Source organism: Ochotona princeps, chromosome 8, assembly GCF_030435755.1.
Source record: "Ochotona princeps isolate mOchPri1 chromosome 8, mOchPri1.hap1, whole genome shotgun sequence".
Lineage (NCBI taxonomy): Eukaryota > Metazoa > Chordata > Mammalia > Lagomorpha > Ochotonidae > Ochotona > Ochotona princeps.
This window is the reverse complement of record NC_080839.1, coordinates 49,937,500-49,962,177: the sequence shown is the minus strand read 5'-3', so window position 1 is coordinate 49,962,177 and position 24,678 is coordinate 49,937,500. Positions and strand designations below refer to the sequence as shown.

General features: G+C 38.6%; 1 protein-coding gene across 1 annotated transcript in view; it reads right to left on the bottom strand.

Moving 5' to 3' along the window:
- LRPPRC (leucine rich pentatricopeptide repeat containing) overlaps nucleotides 1-24,678 on the bottom strand; it is an 89,298-nt gene that overhangs the window by 52,088 nt on the left and 12,532 nt on the right. Inside the window, exons 4-15 of the mRNA XM_012926245.2 lie at nucleotides 21,243-21,364; nucleotides 21,076-21,134; nucleotides 20,270-20,356; nucleotides 19,589-19,715; nucleotides 19,096-19,240; nucleotides 18,652-18,797; nucleotides 18,353-18,458; nucleotides 18,169-18,273; nucleotides 14,822-14,940; nucleotides 14,190-14,283; nucleotides 10,540-10,606; nucleotides 1,728-1,755 (exon numbers count right to left, since the gene is read on the bottom strand). Of these exons, the coding sequence (XP_012781699.2) occupies nucleotides 1,728-1,755; nucleotides 10,540-10,606; nucleotides 14,190-14,283; nucleotides 14,822-14,940; nucleotides 18,169-18,273; nucleotides 18,353-18,458; nucleotides 18,652-18,797; nucleotides 19,096-19,240; nucleotides 19,589-19,715; nucleotides 20,270-20,356; nucleotides 21,076-21,134; nucleotides 21,243-21,364 (1,205 nt within the window). The remainder of the gene's footprint in view (nucleotides 1-1,727; nucleotides 1,756-10,539; nucleotides 10,607-14,189; nucleotides 14,284-14,821; nucleotides 14,941-18,168; nucleotides 18,274-18,352; nucleotides 18,459-18,651; nucleotides 18,798-19,095; nucleotides 19,241-19,588; nucleotides 19,716-20,269; nucleotides 20,357-21,075; nucleotides 21,135-21,242; nucleotides 21,365-24,678) is intronic.

Sequence of the window (24,678 nt, the reverse complement as noted above, 5' to 3'; positions counted from 1 at the left end):
GAAATAATGCAATTTAGGGTTCGTTCCTTCCTTTTACATAAAGTTTTACAGAAATAATACAGTAAAATACACTGGACCAACAGCCTTTTTTTTTTTAAAGTTATTCAATGACATTTTTCTACTCATTCTATCGGTGTTGACACAAAACTAGACAAACTTTCCAACATGCATTCATGTGTGTTATAATGAAATTCACACACACTAAGGGAGAATTTTTATCTTTCAAGACTAGTTTTATAACCTTTTAAGAAAATGCAATATATACTTCATGGTTAAAATGATTACCCTAACCTATAATCCAAACACAGTATGTGACTATATATCCTCAGGCTGATGAGAACAAGAACAGAAACAGCAGTTGTCCAATGTGCTATTTGTTAGGAATTCTGAACTACTTTATGTACACACTACAATTCAGTTTCTGTTACTCTCACTGCTTGTCACATAATTTACTATAAGTGCCAATTCAAACTTGCAGGTGTTTCTATTACTTTCTTCCAGACTGGAAAATTAGGCAACGATGATCATATGCCACAATAAAAATCATCCTGTTATCATGGCAATTCAAAGGAAGGTTAAGGTCAAAAAAAGATCTATTGAAAAGAAAAGCAAAACAAATGAGTTCTTTAAAAAGTATAAAAAATGGCATTATGAAAAAACAAATTCAAGGATTTCAAAATTTTTTGTGCCAAAACCAGCTCACCTTTCAATTCCACTTCCTACAAACCTTTTGAAATACTCTAATAATCCTTACTACAAATGTTTTTAACAATACATATATAGTAAATTATTTAGTAAATTGTACACATGAATTAGATTTAAGAGTTTAATACTAAATTTTAGATAATATATTTAATGAATTAATCAGTGATAATCTCTACAAGCAAAGAATTATTTCTAAATATACACACATATACATATGCCAGCAATGTGTTATACTGACCACACAGTCTGATGACAGTTTGAGCAACACAAGCAGACCTGGGTGAAGTTTCGATTTTAAAACATGCTTAAATTGGAGATCCCAGCCAATAATGTACACTCTCAGGGTGGGTGTGGCAGGTTAAGCTGCCGTGTAGAATACCCACTTCCCAGTGACTGGTTTGTGTGCCTGCCACTCCACCTGCCCATCTAGCTTCCCTCCTGCTGACGCCTCTAGGAGGCAGCAGACAATGTCCAAGCAACTAGGCTCCTGACCTCCACCTGACAACCCAGATTCCTGAGCTTTTGGGAAGTGAATCAATGGATGAATTTCTCTGTGTCCCACCCTCTCTGTAACTCTGCCTCTCAAATACATACATGACTTTTAGAAACATATACTCTATAATTTAACCAAACATCTTTTGTGGGGCTTTCTGTAATCATAATTCTGACATAAAATCAGTTTACTTCTTTAAAGGGTAGCAGTGAAAAATTTCATTTATATGCATTTATATGAAGTACACACAAATATATACACAAATATTAAGAAAATTACTCAGACTATAAGGTCACACCTCATTATACTATCAGCAATACTCATTTGGAAAAGTTGAAAACCTTAAGAATGTAGGACTACATCAAAGAACACTTCCATAGTAAATTTCATGGTGTTTTAAAACTTCCATGTTTTACAACTCTGAATCTACTTAACTTATGATTATATATTATAAAAGTACAAAGCTATTAAAAATTTAGCTCTTAATGGCTTTGATACATCATCAAATGGTGATATTAAGAGTACTCACCTTGCTCCAAAGATTTATATCCATGGACCTGCAGAGGGCAGCAAAGGATTGAAAATAAATTCAAGGGCTTAAATATTTCATAGTAAAATGCACTAGCAGTTACTTCATGAAATATGTACAATAAGTAAGTATTGGCAAAAGCAAGCTGAACTACAAGGACAAGGTAACTTTGAAAGCGTGACTCACCATCATTTTGAATATCTAAAATAAACACAGATTTACACAATAAGATCAAAGTAACAGCCTTACGTCTTATGGACCATGTTCAATGGAGGATATTTGTACCATCTCAAAGTGTCTGCCACAGACTGCCCCTTCCTTGCAATGGGAAAAACAGTAACAACATAACAGAGAAATGAACACTTGACTGAGTGAGCAAGGTGCAACATCACAAAGGAGAAGCTGAGGACAGTGGAGTGCCATTCACTAAGTCCTTCTGAGAAGACAGTCGCTCCCGTGGTATTCCTGCTACAGATGAATACAGCATAAATCCCATCAGGAAGAGCCATCACTAGGAACAGCTAACTTGCAGTCTCAAACAAATGCTGGTGAACTGTTCCAGATTAGAGAGAATTAAAGAAAAAAAAATTTACGTCTATCCTTGGATTCTATACAGAAAGCAGGGGAAAAGAGGGATGTTGAAAAGCACAAAACTGACACAAATGGAACATGACAACATTGGACAATGAACTGACAAAAACGTAGTATTAAATTTCCCAAACATGCTAAACATTCTGTGTTGAAAAAAAAAACTAATTGTTTTGCGGAATTACTGACACACAAAAGGATAAGAGGGTACAACATATACAACCTAAGCTCGAATAATACAGAAAAATACATTTCTGTAGGTGTAAATTGACAGATATATGGAGGGAAAGAATCATGGTCAAGCAAGGAAAAAAATGTTAAAATTTGGTGAATGTGTTATACATGACTTCTATATACTATTCTTATAATCTGCAAATTTGTATTTCAAAGAAATTAAAAAAAAACAGCTGGTTCAAATGTTGCTTACTTAAATGAAAAACCATTTACACAACAGGACAACAAATGGATACTGGCCTTAAATTATTTCTAAGCTTTGTTCACTTGATGTCTATATATTGTACATGCTTAATTCAAACTTCACTATGAGAAGACCAATTTACGTGCTCTAACAACACACCCCACAGAAATTCCTAAGCCTTTTTAGAGTTACGATGAGGCAGTTTGGGATACACCAAGTTAATGTATAGTAAGCACATTCAGAATAAATCACTAATATTCTGTAACACCTTAGAAGGATTTCAGGGACATCAGGAATGAAGAGTCAGAAGATGACATCCAGGCCGGCGCGATAGTGTAGTGGTTAAAGTCCTCGCCTTGTATGCACTGGGATCCCATATGGGCACTGGTTTGTATCCCGGCAGCCCCACTTCCCATCCAGCTCCCTGCTTGTGGCATAGGAAAGCAGTCAAGGATGGCCTAAAGCCTTAGGACCCTGCACCCGTGTGGGAGACCTGGAAGAGCTCCTGGCTCCTGGCTTTTGATTGGCTCAGCTCCAGCCACTGCAGTCACTTGGAGAGTGAACCATCGAATGGAAGATCTTCCTCTCTGTCTCTCCTCCTCTCTGTATATCCGCCTTTCCAATAAAAATAAATAAAATCTTAAAAAAAAAATGACATTTCCTTTAAGGTCATTTGCAAAGTAACAAAGTTACAGAAACTTCTAACAAAGCACCGGTTAACCAGCACTTTGGGTTGCCACAGGTGTGGACTCCGTTATAGGGGCTGCAGCAACACCATGCGGCCTCTGTGGGGTGGCATAATTCAGTACCTTCACACAAATACATACAGGTGATAAAACAACAGAGCTACACATACATATTGTATCAGTGTTAAATTCCTTATTTTGATAATATACTACAGTTATATAAAGAAGTAACCAAGGGTGAGGGGAAATGAAGGAGGACACACAAACCCTCTATGCTATGTTTGGAGCTTCCTGTGATCTGTAATTACTTCAAACTCAAACACAATACAGGACAGGACAGGACAGGACAGGAAATAAGCAAAGCAAACCAAAAGATAGGAACAGGCAAAAGAGGAAACAAAATGGTCAAAATCTTTACCAAAAAAGCTGGGTGATGGGGCCATGAGAGCACTACTTTTGTGGATGCTTAAAAACTCCATTAAGAAACGGCAAGAAGATAAATTTTCAAAATTATGCCTGTATCCAAAATAGAAAACGACCAAAAGCCCTACTTCAAATCAATGGCAGAGGTCTGAAACAAAAACTCAGAGAATTTCAAACCCAAGCTTTCATAAAGGATGAATAACACTTCTCCAATACTCTCCCACCACTTAAATGACTGATGCTAAAATTACCAATTATCTTGATCCAAAATTCAGCTAGCCCTTTTTGGTCCTCTGTGACTAAACTTTGGGGTCTATGTGGCAGATCATTATATGCTAGGTGCTGCTCTTTCCCATGGGAACAGTTCAAACTTAAAAACTGACCCTTCCATCTGTGTCCAAAAACTGATCTTGTGCCCTAGCCTTAACACGTTTCCTTTTTAAAACAATTCTGCATGTATTACAAATTCTGTTATACACAGGAAAGAGACTTGGAAAAAATTAAACTTAAACTGCAACTCTGCAATGGAGCCCATAAAACATTAATTATCTCTTAATATTGTCTCACCTATATCCTTCACTCCCTACCCCCTGTTCTTTATCACGTAAACATTTCAATGGATCAAAGCCTTGACTCAAGGTTTAAACTTATGAATTGGGAATGAGATCATTCCTGAGAAATCCAGGCTTCTATCTGGGCCTTATTTCTTGCCATCATTTCATGGTTTCCTGAGCCACTCTTGGACCTACCCCGGGTCCTAGGATGCACTGTTAGCACAGCCTCAGTGCCCTGGCCTGAAACACCCTCCCTGCCTTTGGATTCTTATCCATTCCTCACGACTCATATCAGCATTTTTCCTGCACATCCTCCAGATCCAGCCCTTCTCCAATCTTGGCAGAAACAGAGAATACCTTTCCTCAAAGCACTTGTAATGTTAAACATAAGTTTGCGCTTGTACTCTTACTTTCTTGTCACTAACTGTGAACAACTTGGGGGGGGGCAAGAGATTTCCTATTGATCCATGAATTTACTATACAGTATTCCTAACCCATGGCACACACTTAATATTTTCTGAGCACTCACAAATGCATTTAGCATTCTTCTGAAGCATTTTATTTCACTTTTTGATGTTCACAATATTTCTACTTTAAGTACAATTATCAAAGCCATTATAAAGATGAAGAAACTGAGGTGCAAAGTATTTAAGCTTTAAAAGTTACCCAGGGGTTTTCTAAGTTAACTGTAGATGCTCTACTAACAATTTGCATCTAAATTTGCTCCTTTCCAGTAGTATTCCACTGCAATAAAAGCATTGTTGTTTTCAATGACACATAAAACGAATGGGTACTACAGATGACTGGGAATAAATATTACAAGTTAAAAGCAGGCAGACAAATGTTAATCGATTTAGCAGGAAAGAGAATATCAAATCCCAAGACACCAGTAAGGAAACCTGGGACCAAATCACAGTATACACAGGAATTGTCAAAGGACATAGGAGCTACGTTACCAGGATAGAGGGAGGGAGCTGGCATAAGCAGGCCCTGAGATGCCCTCCCCACAGCCGGGACACTGCCTCTCTCTGACTGCAGAGGAAGTCTGAAGGCCTCCTCTCAGTATGATGGAGAACCCAGGAACCTGTAACCTGATGCCCATTCCCCCAGCAATTACCCTGAGGATTCCTCCCTAGGGAAAGCCTAGCCCAGCCAGGAAGGAGTCACAAAGACAAAGCCACAGATCCTCTCAGGTGACACAGAGGAACACTCCAAAGACGCAAGGCCCACCAACAACCTAGAGCAGCTTTCAGTGGTTACACCACACTCAATCATATATTACCAGACACCTTGGAGACAAAAAGGCTGAAAGTTTGCAGGAAGTAGACAGTGAACAGGGGCAAAAGCATTCCAAAAAATTACTACTATCTTCTGAGGGAGAAATATTTGATACTTGTGAGATACTATCGTGCTATTTTATAAAAGAAATACCTAGAGAATCAAGTGATTCTAGAAATAAAAACAAGGAAGCAGGGAAGTGCAGCTGTACAGTAGGGCAAGCAGTAACGGGATATTTGCATTCATACTGGGGTGCCAGTTGAGTTCTGCCTACTCTACTTTTCATCTAGCCTCACTAGATCACAACAAGGAGGATATGAAAAATGGGCATTAAGTTTGTTAACTTCAGCAGGACTAATGTTTTGGTCCTACAAGCTTTACAATAGAAAACTTTTTACTTCCCCAACATACGGCAGGCTGGAATTGTGGTGCGGTGAATTAACTCACTGCCTGTGTGACCAAGATATCCCAATTAGGCGTGCCAACTCAAGTTCCAGCTACTGTGTTTTCCATGCAATTTCCTGCTTAACATGTCTTCTGGGAAGCAGAACATGGCCCAGTTACTTGGCCACTGACACCTATGTAACAATGCACAAAATACACCCAGGGTTTAGAGTAACTCACATTCTCAAAAGCCTCCAACTACACACGACAACAGGTACAATAGGTACTGGCCAATCGTGTCCACTCAGAAGCACACTGCCTTCAGGGTGGAGCTCTACCATGAAGTGGGAATAATTCTGGACTAAAGGTTGCTCTAGACCTCCCAAACAGTATGCAAAAGCAAGCAACAAAAGAAATGGCCCCAACAAACTGTAAGCGCTCAGAGAAATGTTCCCAACAAACTTAATTCCACCTCACCTCAGAACAAAGATCAACTAAAGAAATACAAGAAAATCCAGCATTCATCAGTGCAAAATTCACAGTATCTGGAAGCTTCCAAAAAACTCAGAAAAGTATGACCTATGACCCAGGAGGAAAATTAATCTGGAAACAGAAATGGTACAAGTGGCTAAAGACATCAAAGCATCTTCACAGGTTCTACAGGAAGAAAAACGCATTTAAAAAACCAAAGACAAATGGATTTCTAGATACAAAAAGAATAGTCCTGAAACTAAAATACATTTTTAAAACACTGCTACCTCAGCCAAGCATCCACACTTACATGTCAACCAACACTCTTCAGAAAAAAGGACAGTCAAAATACAGGACACATGATCAGCCACAGAATACAGCAAGGAGACATTCAGGTCCATTTTCACATCGTTTTTTTTATTCCACATTAAGATGATTTAGCATACTAAATTTCTCAGCCCATAAGGAGAAGCAGGAAACTACAATTGTGCACAGGCTGCTAATACTTACCAACAGTGACAGCAAAAAGATGACATGAACCATTAAAAAGCAGAAACAAGGAAAAGCAACCAAATACATTTATTGAGGAGCAAGTGGCTTTACCTGTTTTAATCAGTAGTCATTACAAATACAGACACAATAAAAAACCTAAAACTCCATTCTTCGTGATCCCTAATGTTCAACAAACTGATTCAAAAAGTTTTACCAATGACTACTAAATTCAAGATGGGAAAGAGTTTCAAAATAACTTATTGTGCATTTTTTAATTAATTCCAAAAGGGATAAGGTTGCTTTTTGCAAGGGAGAAGTATAAGCTTTACTTAATGAAGTATATATCAAGCTTGGTTTCTGACATCGATATTGGACACCTGACATTACGTCCCTTGATATGTCATCTATGCTGTATTCATGGTAAAAGGCGAAAGATTTATATGATCTGAAGAGAAACCAGAGTTTATGTTGTATTCATGGTACAATTTTAAGTCTCAGTGGAGGAAAAAAAATTAAATAGAAAATGTAGGAGGGAGACTGGCGCAATGGCTCAATAGTTAAATCCTTGCCTTTCAAGTGCTGGGACCCCAGGTGGGCATTGGTTCGTATCCTGTAGGCTCTACTTCCCATCCAGCTCCCTGCTTGTGGCCTGGGAGAGCAGTGGGGGACAGCCCAAATCCTTGGGACCTAGCACCTGCTTGGGAGACCCAGAAGAGACTCCTGTTCCTGGCTTTGGACTTGGCTTGGTTTTGGCTGTTGTGACCACTTGGGGAGCAAAAGAGCAGACAGATCTTTGTGTCTCTCTCTCTCTCTGAAATCTGCCTTTCCAACAAAAATCTCAGAAAAAAAAAAAGTAGGAGGAACAGTTTTAGTAAATAGCAGGGAACCAAGACTGCATTCTTTCCAAAAAAAAAAGTCAGTGTTATTTAAAAGCATAAACAAAAAATAGGGAGCTGGCATGGAGGTACATTGGCTTAAGTTACTGAGTGCAATACAAGCATCCCAACTGGGCACTGGCTGGAATCTCAGCTACTCCCATTCTGTTCCAGCTCCCTGGAAAAGCAGCAACAGAAGACCCAAGTACTTGAGCTCCTGTAACCCTCATGGTAGAGTCAGATGGGTTTCTGAGCTTCTGGATTCAGTCTCACCCAGCTCCAGCTGTTGAGGCCATTCAAGACGTACACAAATGAACGACTTCTCTGTCTCTCCCTTTCTCTTTGTGTAACTCTTTCCGTTTTTTTTTTTTTTTTTTTTTTTACTTTTATTTGAAAAGCAGATTATGCAGAGATACAAGGAGAAAGGAGAGGGATCTTGCTGGTTCACTCCCCAAACGGCAGTAACAGCTGGAGTTAAGCTGATTCAAAGCTGGAAGCCAGGATTGTCTCAAGTACTTGGGCCATCCTCCTTTGCTTTCTCAGGCCATAAACAGGAAGCTGGACTGGAAGTGGAAAAGACAGGAAACAAACCTGTGCCCATATGGGAGGCTGACACTGCAGGCTGGTGATTAGCATGTTGAGCCACTGTGTCAGCCTCATGATTTTTGAAATAAATAAAAATTTTAACAATTATCCAAGGCTGGGTCCGGCAGCGTGGCCTAGCGGCTAAAGTCCTCGCCTTGAACGCCCCGGGATCCCATATGGGCGCCGGTTCTAATCCTGGAAGCTCCACTTCCCATCCAGCTCCCTGCTTGTGGCCTGGGAAAGCAGTCGAGGATGGCCCAGAGCACTGGGACCCTGCACCCACGTGGGAGACCTAGAAGAGGTTCCTGATTCCCGGCTTCAGATCGGCGCAGCACCGGCCGTTGGGGAGTGAATCATCGGACAGAAGATCTTCCTCTCTGTCTCTCCTCCTCTCTGTATATCTGACTTTGTAATAAAAGTAAAATAAATCTTTAAAAAAAAAAAGAATTATCCAAGGTTAAGATAAAAGACACAAAATCAAATACAAGAATGTGACTGAATCCTGTCAAAAAGTAAGTTATACAAAAAATTTTCAAAACTGAAAAAAGATGAACACGATTTTTACACATTTGATGATATAACACTGCTTATTTTGAAAGAGTGATATTGTAATTGTTGTAATTTCTTAAAGTATATTAAGGAGACAATGCTGTGGCATGGTAGCTTAAGTCACTACTTGTAGTGCTAGCATCCTAATACGGTTACCAGTTCCAGTCCCAGCTGCTCTACTTCCAATCCAGCTCACTGCTAAAGTGCCTGGGAAAGCAGCAGAAGATGGCCCAATAACTTTGGCCCCTACACCAGGTGGAAGACCCAGAAGAAGCTCCTGGTTTCAGTCTGGCCTAACCTTAGCCACCGAGGTCACTTGGAAGAGTAAATCAGAGGAAAACATACTCTCTGTGTAACTCTGCCTTTCCAATAAATAATACATCTTCTTAAAAATGAACAGTAGTGCAGGCAGTGAAGAATCCAAATCAGGGTGCCAATTTCAGTGCTTTCTAAAGCACCTGGGAAACTCAGCAGAAAAGGGCCCAAATTCTGGGTCCCTGTGCCCCACGAGGGAGACCTGGCTGCAGTTCAAAGCTCCTGGCTTTGGCCTGGCCCAGGTCTGTACGTCCCTGCCATGTGGAGAGCAAGTTCGTGGATAAAAGACTTCTTTCTTTCTGTCTCTTCCTCTTTTTCACTGTTCTTTCCATAAAATAAAACAAACCTTATAACTAATTCCATCCAAAACTTCTAGTAAAAGCAAACCAGAAGAAAAAATGTATATGTGTGTGTACAAGCACAAAGGGATCTTCAAAAACTACTTGTGGAAAATGCATATTTTGGAAAAATGACGTGGATTTACTAAAATAAACTCTCATTTTATTTCTCCATGAATGTTTTTTGAAAGGCAGGGTAAAGAGGGGTGAGGGAGGAAAAGAGGGAAAAACAGACGAGATCCCTTCTGTCTGTTGGTTCATTCCACAAATGTCCATAACAGCTAAAGTGAAGAGCCATCTCCCATAGGGAAGGCAGGATGACTTGGGTGCCACCACCATCTGCTGCCTCCCTGGTTGGATCACCAGGAAGCAAGTCAGGAACTGAAGACAGGTAACAAAGGTAAACACTCTAACAGTAAGACACAGGCCTCTGAACTGACAGTCAACATCTACTTCTCCATGAAATGTTTAAAGTACTCTTAGACAAACTTTATTTACAGAAAGAGTGTACTAGAAAAATCATACAGCAAAATGCTGACAGTCGACAAATATAGACAGGGTGCACTACAGCAGCACTGCACTGGATAAAATATCCTGTGATGAGATGCTCAAAGAAGAAAGCAAATCTGCACCCCAAATTTGTCTACAACTTCAACTAGCTATTTCCAGTGCAAATTTCCTTGTGTTTTAAAAAATATGTTTAAGCTCAATTCAACCAGTTGCAAGAATAATACTGACTAGGTTACTTTGAGTAACTTGCATACGTGAGTGAAGAGCAGCTGTATCTTTCATCATGTTAAAGTCAAATGGAAAGCAGCTATCAGTCCAGATGCACATTTCATGTCTAGTATCTTACCTCTTAAAGCCCAAAATCAGACTGCCCCTCAAAGAACTCAATGGGAAAGGTGATTTATTAGATTCCACTGCAAAGGAAAATAAGTATCAATAAATGCTACATCAAGAGGCCCCACCACATCAACTTACTTGAATATACATTTATATCAATACCTTTTGCATTTCGAAAATTTTATTGTAAAATGTCTTCAAACAAAATTAGATGTTATATATATATTTATATATATGCTATATATATATATATATTTGCAACATAAAAATCTCTTAAAAATCTTTTCACTTCATTTTCCTGTATCTATACAACTAAATAACACATACTCTAAGTATTCTTTTATATAAATGGCAATTACTAAGATGCCAGCGTACGCCAGGGAGTCTGGCACACACCTCAGGCTGGGCGCTGTGGAGCTAGGGAGACACAGGACCTATGCTCCTTAACAACAGCAGACGGGCGAGAGGTTCCTTTGTGGGGATGGTGCTGGACTCTGTGGAACCATTTACACTTTCTCATCCCATTTTCCACCGGCATCAATGACCAGCATTCTCCTAAGAACGACACCCTAAAATCTTAACAAAAATCTTAATAAAATCTCTGTGATTTGATCAACTTATATTGACCTTTCATTTTCCTGAGCATTTCTTTGTTCTTCTACTTGCTTTGGCATTTAATCGCCCACATATTGTATATTTCAAAGCTGACATTGTAAGCCTGATCTGCCTAAGTGTTAATCCTAGGTCTTACAGAGGCTCCTCACCCTCACTAGAAAGGGCACTTCTCCAATATACTTTTCCACAATTGTATTAAAATGGCACCACATTGGGGCCAGCGCAGTAGCTTAGCCACTAATCCTCTGCCCGCTGGGCCAGCATCCCATGTGAGCACCAGATGATTACTCTCTGCTCCACTTCCAATTCAGTTCCCTGTCTATGGCCTGGGAAACCAGTGGAGGATGACTCAAGTCCCTGGACCCATGCTCCCATGTAGCAGACACAGTACTGTACGGGTACAAGGGGAGTACATAGAACAGGCAAATTCAGAAAACAATTAATTTAAGATATTTGATTTAATTTAAAAAGATAAACAAGAAAAAACCTCAGAGGATGAGTCATAGTCACTAAGACTTGCTCAACTCCCATAAAACCATCCCCAACAAACCAAAATCAAGATACTCCTTGAGATCAACACACCATCACACATCCTGAACAAGCGGCATCTCATTTAGTGCTTTTATCACATTTGAAGATCTAAAATCATTTTTAACCTGTTAAATGTTAAGTTTTCACTTCTTCAATAATGTATTGATGTCAAAGTTACCTAGGCTCATTTTCTTTAGCGCTCTGCTATAGACTGGACCACAGGCCACAGTGGGATAAAATGCTCTGCACTTAGTCACTCAAGGAATTTTAAAGTAGATATAAACGCAGGCCTCATTCAGTTACCTTTAATCTTGCTGTTTTTTTTTTTTTTTCAAAATGAATTTTCCATGCCTGGAAATGAAAGTGGGAAAATGTCTCCCACTGGCCCACCAACTTCATCTAAGTAATCCATCCCCCTTCTCTCCTTCCGGGTATTCTGTGTGATGTGGGGGCCAACAGTGCACACCTGAGGCAAATGTATCTATTATACAACTAACTGCTCTTCAAACATCTTTGCAGCAAAGTGGGCGGGCAGTAATTGACAGGAGTTAAGTTCAAATATTCTTTAGCCTTAAAGTTACTGGTATTTTTCCTTTTGCAAATACATAACATCTTAAACATTTATTTTTATTCTATTCAAAAACAGTATTCAGAGTACTGTCAGGTTGTTATTTATCTTAAAAAAAAAAAAGTGACCAGAAACATATCAGCATGCTGCTGACAAAAAGCATTCAGTTTCCTTAGCAACAACCACATCTTAAAAATGAAGAGCTTGAGCTGAAGTGGAATAGATGGTCTGATAAAAGCAAAAGGCAGCTCTTTCGTATGCACCTTACAAGCTCTCTACTAATGCTTCAGTTTCTCTCCTATCAGTATGGAAAATCTATATTTTATACACGGGAGAAGGCAAGAATCAATACACTCAGACAGCAGCCAGCATTAATATTCAACCCTTGACTCAAAGAGGATTAGTAACAATTTTTCTTACTGGACATTCTGTCTTTCTCTAACTTTACTTCAACTATTTCAAATGATAATACATACTCAAAGGAAATATATACCAATAATGAAGATTATGAAACTTCTACCTATGTAATTTTAATGTACAGTAATGAGACCTTAATTTTCAAAATTCTAGGAAGCCAAAACCTGCTGTTTGTATGTTTTTTCAATGACATGTATAACACTTAGACATGTTACAATATTAAAATTTTAAAATATTTAAAATTTTAAGAAATACTTCGCTTACTTCTTAGAAGTAAAATGTGGCCAGGTGAAAGGGGCAAAGTTAAGAGTAAGGAGATCTTGCCTCTGGTTCAAACCATCCTTAGGCAAATAGAAAAAAATCTCTCTGACTTTCTTCATCTATCTGTGGATGATTATCAAAATACCTCGGCACTGGTAAATGTTTAGTAAAGATATGGGCCCTTGCACAATGGCTCAGTGGCTAAATCCTCGCCTTGCATCCACCAGGATCCCATATGTGTGCTGATTTGTGTCCTGGCTGCTCCCATCCAGCTTCCTGCTTGTAGTCTGACAAACCAGTAGAGGATGGCCCAAAGCCTTGGGACCCTGCCCTGGCATGGAGGGACTCGGAAGAAGCTCATGGCTTGCCTCAGATCAGTTCAGCTCTGGCCACTGCAGCCACTGGGGAACGAAGCAGAGGATGGAAGATCTTTATCTCTTCTTCTCTCTGTAAACCTGACTTATCCAATAAAATAAATCAATCTTTGAAAAAAACAGTGGCTAGCTTTCTAAAAAAAAAATGCTTTACTTGTGTTAAGCAAAAAGATAACTTCATATAGCTTAGTTGTACTTAAAAAATCATTGTAAATTTTTGCTGATGGTATGTTGGAGCTTTCAATTGACTGGGATGATACTCTGCTAGCTCCGTCTTCAGACCAGAGAGGGTATACCTAAGAAGCCGTTGAACTTGACTGGACAATAAGATGCTGGACTCTATGTTTGGTATATGCTTGCAATGGGGGAATCTCAACTGAACTTGAGCTGTGGTTATGCAACAAGGTGGAGGAATCCACCATGGTGGGAGGGTTTGGGGAGGGGTGGGAGAACCCAAGTATCTATGTAACTGTGTCACATAATACAATGTAATTAATGAAGTTAAATAATAAATAATTTAAAAAAAAATCATTTTCAGTAACAGTTTCTTATTTGATATTTACATCGACCCCACAAGATCTGGACAATAGTGCTAGCCTTATTTAATGAACCTAAAGGAGACATAAAAGACAGGTTTCCAGGGCACACAACCAGTAACTAAATTAGAAACAGGATCCATGTCTGGTGTGTGTTTGGTAGGAAGTGGCAAGCATAGATCCACTTTAACACTATGTCTAAAAGATCACTTGTCAATTACCCACAAATTCAATTTACAAACTGTCTTATCCATTCAGGCTTTAACAAAACAAAGATTTCCTTGCATCACTATTCCATATGCCCAAGAGTTACTGAAATCAATACCTGGCAAGATTGTTGCTAAACCTGAATACTTACAAAATGACAAAATATAGTCTAGGTTCCCATTTACTGCTTCACTTCTCAATTCAGCTTCAGAAAATGTGTTACTTTCCGGTAGATATCCATTCTCCTGAGGATAAAGCACATATCAGTGATAATATGCTTAACCTGCCATGCCATAGCATCAACCCTATTCTATAAATGCTGTGCCTTTTAATAATTTTAAAACTGAGTCACTAAAAATATCAATATTTTTACAGAGGTTTAAAAACTATACAGGAACAGGGAGCTAGCATGGCAGTTAAGATGCCACCTGTAAGCCCATATTGTATCTGAAGGTTTGGGTTCCAGCCTCAGCTCTGTGCCTGATTCCCCCTTCCACTGAAGTGCACCCTGAGAGGCAGCAGGCGATGGTTCAGCTACGAGAGCTCCTGGCACCCCATGGGAGGCCTGGATTCAGTTTTGGGCTCCTGGTTATGGCCTGGCCCAGGTATATAAGGAGAGAACCATTAGGTGAAAAATGTTTTTCTCTGCTACACTTAATTAACTAATCAATTAATTAACAATTGGAGGAGAGAACTGCAGACTTTTTTGTGTGTGTGACCAGTGAACACTAGGGAGGAATGACACTCTCTTGAGTTATGAAGTCAAGCCACACCTGAACTCACCTGCAAAACAGCACGTACTGACTTCACACTATCAAAGGACGGAAACACGTAATTTATGTAAGTCTCCTGATCAGGATCTACTCCCAATTCTTGCATCCCTTTCAGGACTTTAACTATGCCTGTAAGATAAAATTCAGAAGTAGAGAAAGATCAAAAGTTCAATTTAATTACTTTCCAAATCACAATGCAGAAAATTTACTCAATATGTTTTCTGTCTAAAAGAGACTACAAAGGGGCCAGGGTTTTCGAACAGAAGGTTAAGCCATGGCTTACAAAACCTGCATACCATTATGACTGATAAAGTTGGGAGTCCCAGCTGGGCTACTTCTGATCTAGCTTCCCGATAATGTGACTGGAAAAGAAAAGGAAAATGGTCCAAGTACTTGGGCCTCTGTCATTCATGCAGTGGACCCAGATGCAGTTCCCGGCTCCTGTCTTCAGGCTGTTACAGTCATTTGGGAAGTGAAACAGTGAATGGAAGATCTGTCTCTCTCTCTCTCTGTCACTATCCTTTTCAGATAAATAAATCTTTTTAAGTAAGTCATTTCAGGGCTGGTATGGTAGCATTGCACGCTGGTTTCTGCCTGCACTGCTGTCATCTCATATGGGTGCTGGTTCGTGTGCTGACCACTCCACTTCTGATCTCCCTGTTAATGGCCTGAGAAAGTAGCAAAGCATGTCTCAAGTCCTTGGGTCCCTGCAGACCCGCAGAGGACCCGGAAGAAGCCCCTGGCTCCAGACTTCAAATGAGTCATTTCAGCCATTTGGGGAGTGAACCAGTGGACAGGTCTCTCTTCCCTGTAATCCTGCCTTTTAACAAAACAAGAAAAAAGTAATTGTATGTTTTCCAAAGCCACAGCTAGTTCCAAACAATACAAATTGAATTCTGAGAACCAATTAATTCTAAGAAACTGTCAAACGGTTCAAGCATAACCTCATTTGACAGAAGCTAAGGACATATGCCTTTCCCTTTCATTTTGTTAAATGTACTTATCTGAAGTTACAGTAACAAGAAAAGGAGAGACAAAACCAGAAAGAGAGACTCCACCCACTGCTTTACTCTCCACATGACAACAACGGTCAGGACTAAGCTGAGAGCCAGGAGCTCTCTTAGGTCTCTCATGTAGGTAGCAGGGTCCCAAACATTTCAGCCACCCTCCACCACTTTCCCAGGCCACAAACAGAAAGCTGGACAGAAAGTGGAGCAGCTGGGATGACAACCTGAGCCATATGGGATGCCAATGTTAATCACCTGTGTTGATTAGGATACTTTCAGCTATAAAAAACAAAAAAACTCTACTGAGAATGACATAACAATAAGGAACACATATCTTTTGAATATTTGAATGCTCAAAAATTCTTATTATTTTTATTATTTGAAAGGCAGAGTCACAGAGGAGACAGAGCAAGAAGCCTCCCATCTGCTGGTTCACTCCCCACGTGGCTAAAAATGCTCAGAGTTGGGCTGCTTTGTGGTTAAGAGTCAGGAACTTTTTCCAGGTCTCCCAAGCGGCAAGAGAGACCCAAGGAGTTGGGACGACCTCTGCTGCTTTCCGAGGTCATAAGCAGGGAACAGGACCAGAAGTGAAACAATCAAGACTCGAATCTCTACCCATATGAGACGCCAGCTCTGCAGGCAAAGATCAGGCTGCAACACCACTGCACTGGCCCCCTGACCATGTAGTCTTTTAAAAAGGCAAAAAGAGATGTATTTTTTTCAATAAGGAGCAAATCTTTGCATCTTTCTGGGTAAACCCTTCATTTATTAGAAAATTGTGCTTTTTTTAAAAATATACTTAATGCAAATTTCTAACAAGCAGCTAAGAATCTTTTTAGAAAGTATAGAGTAATATTTTAAAATCCTAATATGGAAGTATTATGGTATAAAAACAGTGCTTAAATAGGAAGATGAAAATCTGTTCAAATCCCAGCACTTTTGTCAGCTACATAGAGAACCTACGGTCAGTTACTGAATCTAAGGCTCTCAATTACTCCCTTAATGTAATAAGAGCTATCAACATGACACCCCTGAAATTTGAATTCTGAGATTCTAGAAGAGGTCATTTTAAACAAAGTCCACGTTGTTGTTCAATAGTGACCACTATGAAAGAAATCGTCTAAACTATTTTATCTTTACTATGTAGCAAAAATCTGGCAACCACTTCAAGTCGAGATACAGTAATATGATTGGAAAGGAAATTCACATAATAAACAACCATTACAACAGAGCGCCAAAACTATTTGTGGACCTGTATAAAGACAGACAAAGCAAACAAATCCCAAGATTTTGATGCAACAACAAACTTTTAGTGGCTCAAAAATATTGAGTTAACAGGTTATTTCTTGGAGCTTTCAGAAATGAAAGATATACAAAGAGTTAATCAACTAGCATATTGTTTTCACAAAGATTTTTCTAAAAAGGATTTAGAGACTTTTATAGCCAGAAACAATTAGGGAATACTTGTTTCACTATTACTTTTAAACCAGAAGACGACCATATATTTAAAATAAAATTGCAATATGAAAGTCTGCTAAAAGCACTTTTTTTTGTTGTTTGTGCATTTTGTTTGTCACCAACGTCACTCTAACAACTCTGCATCTCAATCCAAAGTACATTATACTGTGAGATAAAATGAAAAAGACCCTTTTTTGTTTCCCCCAGGGGGAAGTACTTCTGTTAAAAGCATCTTTTTTTATGAGAATACTCCTTCTGAATTACCAGTAATGCAAACCAAAGAATCAGATACTGTACTCTAAAATTTAATATTTGTTCAATTCTTATTCATATCGTATAGACATCCCATGTGTACAGGGAAAAGTAGGCTAAATGCTTAGCCGTCCTTAAGAACCTGAAAGCTGGGACATTTCTGTCCTTCAATCAGCAGGCTGTCAGGCCGTGAGCACTCACTTTGCAATCAAAGTTTTTTCTGCCTTTTCCATTATTGTAACTAAACTGTTGAGAATTAGACTGGTACACAAAGGAGATGGACATACTGCTTGCTGTGTTCATGAACCTGATCATACATTAACTTTATTAAAGATTGGCAAACTAATTTCAAACACTACTTGTAAAATGAAGTACTAAAGACAAGCTTTCTCAAGAACTTAAAAAGAGCAAACTGTTTAAAAACTACTATTGATAGTTCAAAGAAGATCACAGGTGAATTAAGAAATGAAATTAAGAAAAAAGATCCACTGTGTTTTGGTTTTTAAAGGCGTAATACTTTACAATTTCATTTTCTCACAAGATAGAATACTCACAACTAAGGACATTTCCCACCAAACCTAGGTAGACGTGTACACCAACTATTCGCCAGCATTCTAAACCATGAAAGATAAAATCTAACCTTGAATGTTTTTCTTCTGATGTCCGACTAGTAGTGGCCAAAAATAGTGAGTTCGAACAGGAAAACCTTCTTCTTTCAAAGCCTTCATGAGAGCCATGGCCAAATCTGAAAGAGACACCGTGACTTCTCACCAAGCCCCCTCACCCTTTTGCTTCTGTTGGTTTAAACCGAAAGGAGACAGTACCGGCTTTCTTGGCTGATAAAGCACAATGGAGCGTGAACTGCAGAGGTGACGTGTGCATCTGTGCTTCCTTCAACTTCTTACAATAGTCTATCAGCTTTTCCACCGGCTAGGAGCAGAGAATCACATTACACAGACTGGCAAACATCCTCCCTACAAATATGCTAGCACATTAGGGATGAAAAACAATTGAACTTCTCATCCCCTTTTTATCCCCAAAATAAAGAGTTTTACACTTTTACATATTTTTTTTAAAGAATCCTGCCATTTGTGTAATTGCAAAATAAAAACAGAAATAATACCATATCCATAGTCACACAGTGTTTAAGGAAGAAACTGCCAAAATTCGTCAGGTTGTCTTCCTTTGATATAGGACATGCTAATAAAATCTGCAATGCTGTATCTTCTAATTTTTCCGTGACTAAAAGCAAAATGAGGTTCATTGCATCTGTAAAAAAATAGACAATTTTTGTTGCTAAGCTGAATAATATTCTTAAACTGTGATCATGCTAAAGATACAATAAGGAACTACAAACACCAAACAGGTTTGTCTGCCTAAAGAAGACTAAAGCATTACCAATACCAAAACATCCTTATGTATTCATTTAAAACATTTCCTACCATGACTTTTAAGAAAAATTCTGTATGTTTATAGACCACAATTTCCTTTTGCTAGAGTATGATCTATTGTGTAAGATGACACTTAGAATTTTTGTAAAAATCGTGTGTAAAACTCAGAAAACTACCTGGAATATATCTTCTTTCATAAGTAATCTTTTCCAAAATTTCTGAAACATATTGAGGATATCCAGCTTTACTGAAGCTGAAGATAACTTGCAGTAAATCACGGTCCATAAGGTATAGGTCAGACTTTTCAACCTTCTCCAGAGTCTACAGACAGTTCCAGAAATCAGAAAAACAAGTTAGGAATCTGCATTTTTACTTAAACATTAAATTTTAAAAAGCTAAAAAAACATAGAGTCAAAAAATCAGGAACAGATATTATTGAAGGGCTTAGTTTCTAAAACATTCTAAAGATTTTGTTTCTAAAACACCACTTTCTTTTTCTTGGAGAGTGAATCAGCAGATGGAAGATCTTCCTCTCTGTCTCTTTTCTCTGTATATCTGACTTTCCAATAAAAAATAAGTCTTTTAAAAAATTAAAAAAACCACTAAAACATAAAACAAGTTTAAATACGTAACTTTAAAGTTCATTTACCTAGCCTACAAAGATCATACCTGCTTAACATGGTCAATGTCACCCTTTTCGGCATACGCATTCAATAACGCTAGGTATGTGTCTGGCCCAGGTTCAATGCCAGCCTCTTTCATCACTGTCAGAATATTTTCTGCATTCTCCATATCACTGTAAGTTAATTTACAAGAGTAAAACAGATTACTATACTACTGCCATTAGTAATATGAAGTTTGATTATGGTTACTAAATCAGTAACTTTCGGTTACCATTTGCAATTATGATGTCTAAAAAGGATAAACACATATGAAACTGATTATATGTTTGGGAAATAATAAAGATCAAAAACAACTGTAATTTTACAGTAACTTTCCCCAAAGCCCAAATTATATAATGCCATAGAGAATAAAGATGGCACCCTTTTCTACTATGTTAAGTACATTATAATTCAGAAAGCAAGAAAAATACTTAGTGAGTTACATTTGAAAAATAAACAGATTGACAAATTTGGCTACTTTGGATCGAACCCAGTTTTTAAATTTATTTCTAATAAAAGTTTTGTGGAACAAGCGTAAGAGGAAGTTACACAAATACTAACACATCATCTATACACTCCAGATCTATTTCTGAAGGTGCAGATACACATGCTTTCAGGATTTTCTGCAATAATTCCTGTAACATTTAAACCTTGCTTTTAAGAAGCAAAAGCCTAGGTTGGCCATTACCCAGCTCTTGCATGTCCTGTAACCAGAGCACTGAAAACAGCTTCCGTAACAGGAAGATCTTTGGTTTTCATAAATCCAAGAATCTTGCTGCAAAGAAAGAGAAATGAAGTATATATCAGACACTTTCTACAATATGCATAGAATTAGACCCCGAGTTATTTATTTTTAAAATATAAAATGCTTGTTATAAAAACAACAAAGTGAAAACTGATCTGCTTCCTCCAAGAAACCCACTCCCTGAAGTAACAACAGATTTTAAATACGCTTGTTAAAAACACAAAGTCACTTTTACAAATCTAGTGATTCAACTCACTAATTAATCGTTAAAAAACATGGAGTTCAGTAAGATTCATGAAGTGAAAAGCAAGAAAGATTGTACATTTCAATTTATCCCTTTTCTCCCAAATCTTTCATGTAAAAGTGGTAGTAAGGTTTATCTTGGCCCAGAATTGTTAAAATTGATTTTATATGAATCTGTGATTCCAAGGGAATACTCTCAGCTTTGTAAATGATCCAATTACATCATTAAAAAATTCCTGATGAAAATGTTTTGCTTTTTAAAAAGACCAAGTTTATACCTCAACGACATAATACCTCTGTTGTAGTAAATCAAGCTTTTAATTAAATTTTTATTTATCGTCCCCTCATATACAATTTATATTTTATCTGAGTCACATAACCCAAATTGCTACATTAAAATATTTGTGAATTTCCCTAAGAAGAATCTTTCAAATCAAGGCCTGAAAATATTCTAGATATACAACATTTATTAATGTTTGTTAAAGCATAGATTTCTATATCCATACCTGGCACCTTCAATATCTCCTACATTACAGTAAGCAGAAATCAATCTCTGGTATGTTACCTGTCAATGAAATGCAGTGATTAATATCTTTTCCATATTTTTGTGAGTTGAAAAGATATACAGAAAGTGGATGTGACCAATAAACATTTGTAATAGCGGACGACCTACTCGATTTGGTTGAACATTGGCTTCCTCCATTTTTGCCAGGAAGTCAGTCGGTGAGAATTTGTGTTCATTTTGAAGATAGACTTTGAGTAAAGCATTGTAGTGACTTACATCATACACAGTACCTACAAACAGAATTTAAACCAAAGTTTTAGAAATTTGTTTAACATCACAGCCTTCTCAAAACTGAAATCATGTACAACTAAATTCAGCGGTTATCTATCACCTTAGCATTTCACCCACCTACAATAACTCAGATCCACCTTTCAGACACACTGTCAGAACAGAGCAAGTGAAGTACACAAGACAGCAATTACTGAATTACTACACCGATACAAGTCACTGTCTAGTCAGACACTAAAAGGTCTCTTACTTATGAAGCATAATATTTTCTCCCTACGAGAAGATGCTGACAATACTACTGCATCTGAAAGCGGCTAAAAGACTTTTCTATACAAAACAGTCCCCGGCCCCATTACTGACACTCTGTGACAGACGGATTGCACCTGAAGCTCTTTTATGCAGGTGGAACAGTGTTGGCACTTTGCTTATTTACTTACCAAGCCACTCAAAGCCCTCTTTGAAGGACTCACTGTTTTCAGTTCTTAAACATCGTTTCTAATCTGTTACCCTCAGTTATCTGTGTTCCCAAGCCCTGAGCTTCCTTTCTGCATCCACACTGCCAAGGACCACTCCAAGAAAGCAACCATTCAGTCTCACCCATTCACGACATCATGGTCTGCCAACCGATCTTCATGCCGTGTGCTATGAAGTTCTCACAAATTTAATTTCAGATATTCATTTAATTTCCTGCGGCCACAGTCTGATGTCAGGTTACAACATCTCAGACAGCAAAGACTTCGTCTATTAACACTTGTTTTAGCTAAACAGACATGTTGAACACCGAAACCTGTGCTAATTATACCAGGAAAAGCAGAAGATGGCACAAGTCCTGGGGCCTCTGAATCTACTTGGAGACCCAGAAGAAGTTCCCAGTTTCAATCAGGTCCAGCCCCAGCCACTGCAGCCATCTGGGGAATGAATCAGCAGATGGAATAACTGTCTATCCTTCTCTCTAACTCTGCCTTTCAAATAAATTAATTTTAAAAAAAAGACTTCTGTTACAAGCAATAATGAAAAGAATCTATCTTCACAGCTTTATCAGTTTGTAAACAGGAGTTACACTGACAGTCTAATAAAAATCAACAGGTATGTTTCAAGGTTTTTTTTTATTTTTTGCTTCTTTATTTTTTCTTTTTTTTTACTTTGTTTGGTAGCAAGTGTTATTATAAACAAAGCATCACACTACTGGCAGAGGAAAAACAAGTTACCGATTCTGCTCTCATCAAGGATACAGCATGGAGGAAGACATATTGGTGGATAATTATAACTAAGTAATATGCTATCTTCCCATGGAGGTATTCATGTTGCTACTGCTGTGTAAAAGCTTTTCTTTTTTTAAAGATTTATTTTTATTACAAAGTTACATATACAGAGAGGAGGAGAGACAGAGAGGAAGATCTTCCATCCGATGATTCACTCCCCAAGTGAGCCCAACGGCCGGTGTGCACCGATCCGAAGCCGGGAACCTGGAACCTCTTCCAGGTCTCCCACGCGGGTGCAGGGTCCCAAAGGTTTGGGCCGTACTCGACTGCTTTCCCAGGCCACAAGCAGGGAGCTGGATGGGAAGTGGAGCTGCCGGGATTAGAACCGGCGCCCACATGGGATCCCGGCGCGTTGAAGGCGAGGACCTCAGCCGCTAGGCCACCGTGCCGGGCCCATGTGTAAAAGCTTTTTACTATTTTAGAATAAAATCTCTGGCTCTCAGGTCTTTACTGAGAGTCTACCTGGTCTGTCAGGTGTATTCTTTTCATTAATTAGGCTAGAATGTTTAATGTCACTGTTTCATGTCTGAAATTCTTGCACATGAGTAAGAACCTCTGATGCAACTGTCTCCTGTAACATATTTGGCAGGGCCATCCAGAAAAGTGAATGAACAGAAGCCATCCAGCTGGTCCAAATGCACCATGAGGCAGGGCTTCCAGCCTAACCACTGGACTAATGACAAACCTCCTGGACCAGGCAGGACACTTTCTCCAGGCCACCGCCAAGCATCATAGGACAGACAGCAAAGGAATGTCCACAATTACTCCTATGCCCATATGCCAGCTCCAAGAATACAAAAGTCAGATCTGCAGTCAATTTTACCCCCATAAGATTAGAATCACTTCTCTTGACACCAGAATATCAGGCAAGCAAAGTCAGACAACAACCTATGTGTATAATAGGGACTGTAGAACAAAAAATGAAAATTTTTCTAAGGACGAGTAAGGGAAGAAATGTGGGAGCAAGCCTACATTTACATAGCATTTACATTGCAAAAATCTTACACTTGTTTGAAAACTGTTAAGTTGGTCTCAACCTCACCATACCCATATAAGGAGGCTATCAGTTCTAATACTTGCTGATCAAGTCCTCGGAGGAAATCCAAAAAAGTCTTCAAGCCAACAATATCTCACAAACAAGGGAAGAAGAGAACTGACTATACCCATTCATAACTATGAAAATACCTGAGAGTACAATGGTTCCTCAATTCTGCACTGCAATACTTGTCTTGTCTGTTAGGTATATTCTTTTCATTAAATTTGGTTAGCTAATGTTTCAAATATTTTTTCCATAGTTGTGCATAATTACATGATTTACTAAACCTTGGAAAATTCTAATTTTGCATCCATGCTCTATCTTCACTTTATTGGTGCATTTAAATATATCTACAGTTTAAAAATTATTTAATGGGCCTGGCAGTGTGGCCTAGTGGCTAGTCATCGCCTTGAACGCCCCAGGATCCCATATGGGCGCCGGTTCTAATCCCGGCAGCTCCATTTCCCATCCAGCTCCTTGCTTGTGGCCTAGGAAAGCAGTCGAGGATGGCCCAGAGCATTGGGACCCTGCTCCCGCATGGGAGACCCAGAAGAGGTTCCCTGCACCCGCGTGGGAGACCCGGAAGAGGTTCCTGGTTCCCGGCTTCAGATCGGCGTAGCACCAGCCGTTGTGGTCACTTGGGGAGTGAATCATCGGACGGAAGATCTTCCTCTCTGTCTCTCCTCTCTGTATATCTGACTTTGTAATAAAAATAATAAATCTTTAAAAAAAATTATTTAAAACAGTGAATTTATTATCCAAAAAATTATAAATGGATTAAAAACGATCAGTTAAGGGTCAACTCTATAGCTTTTCTCATTATAGGTGATATACACTTTTCAAAGATATCCCTAAATATTTTTATATATTTAATTGTACCCTATTTTATTTTTTAACTCAGACATTTAATATTTCCAGCTAATTTTTATGAATACATTTTCCTGGAACTTTTCAGATAAGCAATCACACAAAATATAATAATTTCTAATACTGTTTGTTATCTTAGCTAACTGTATCT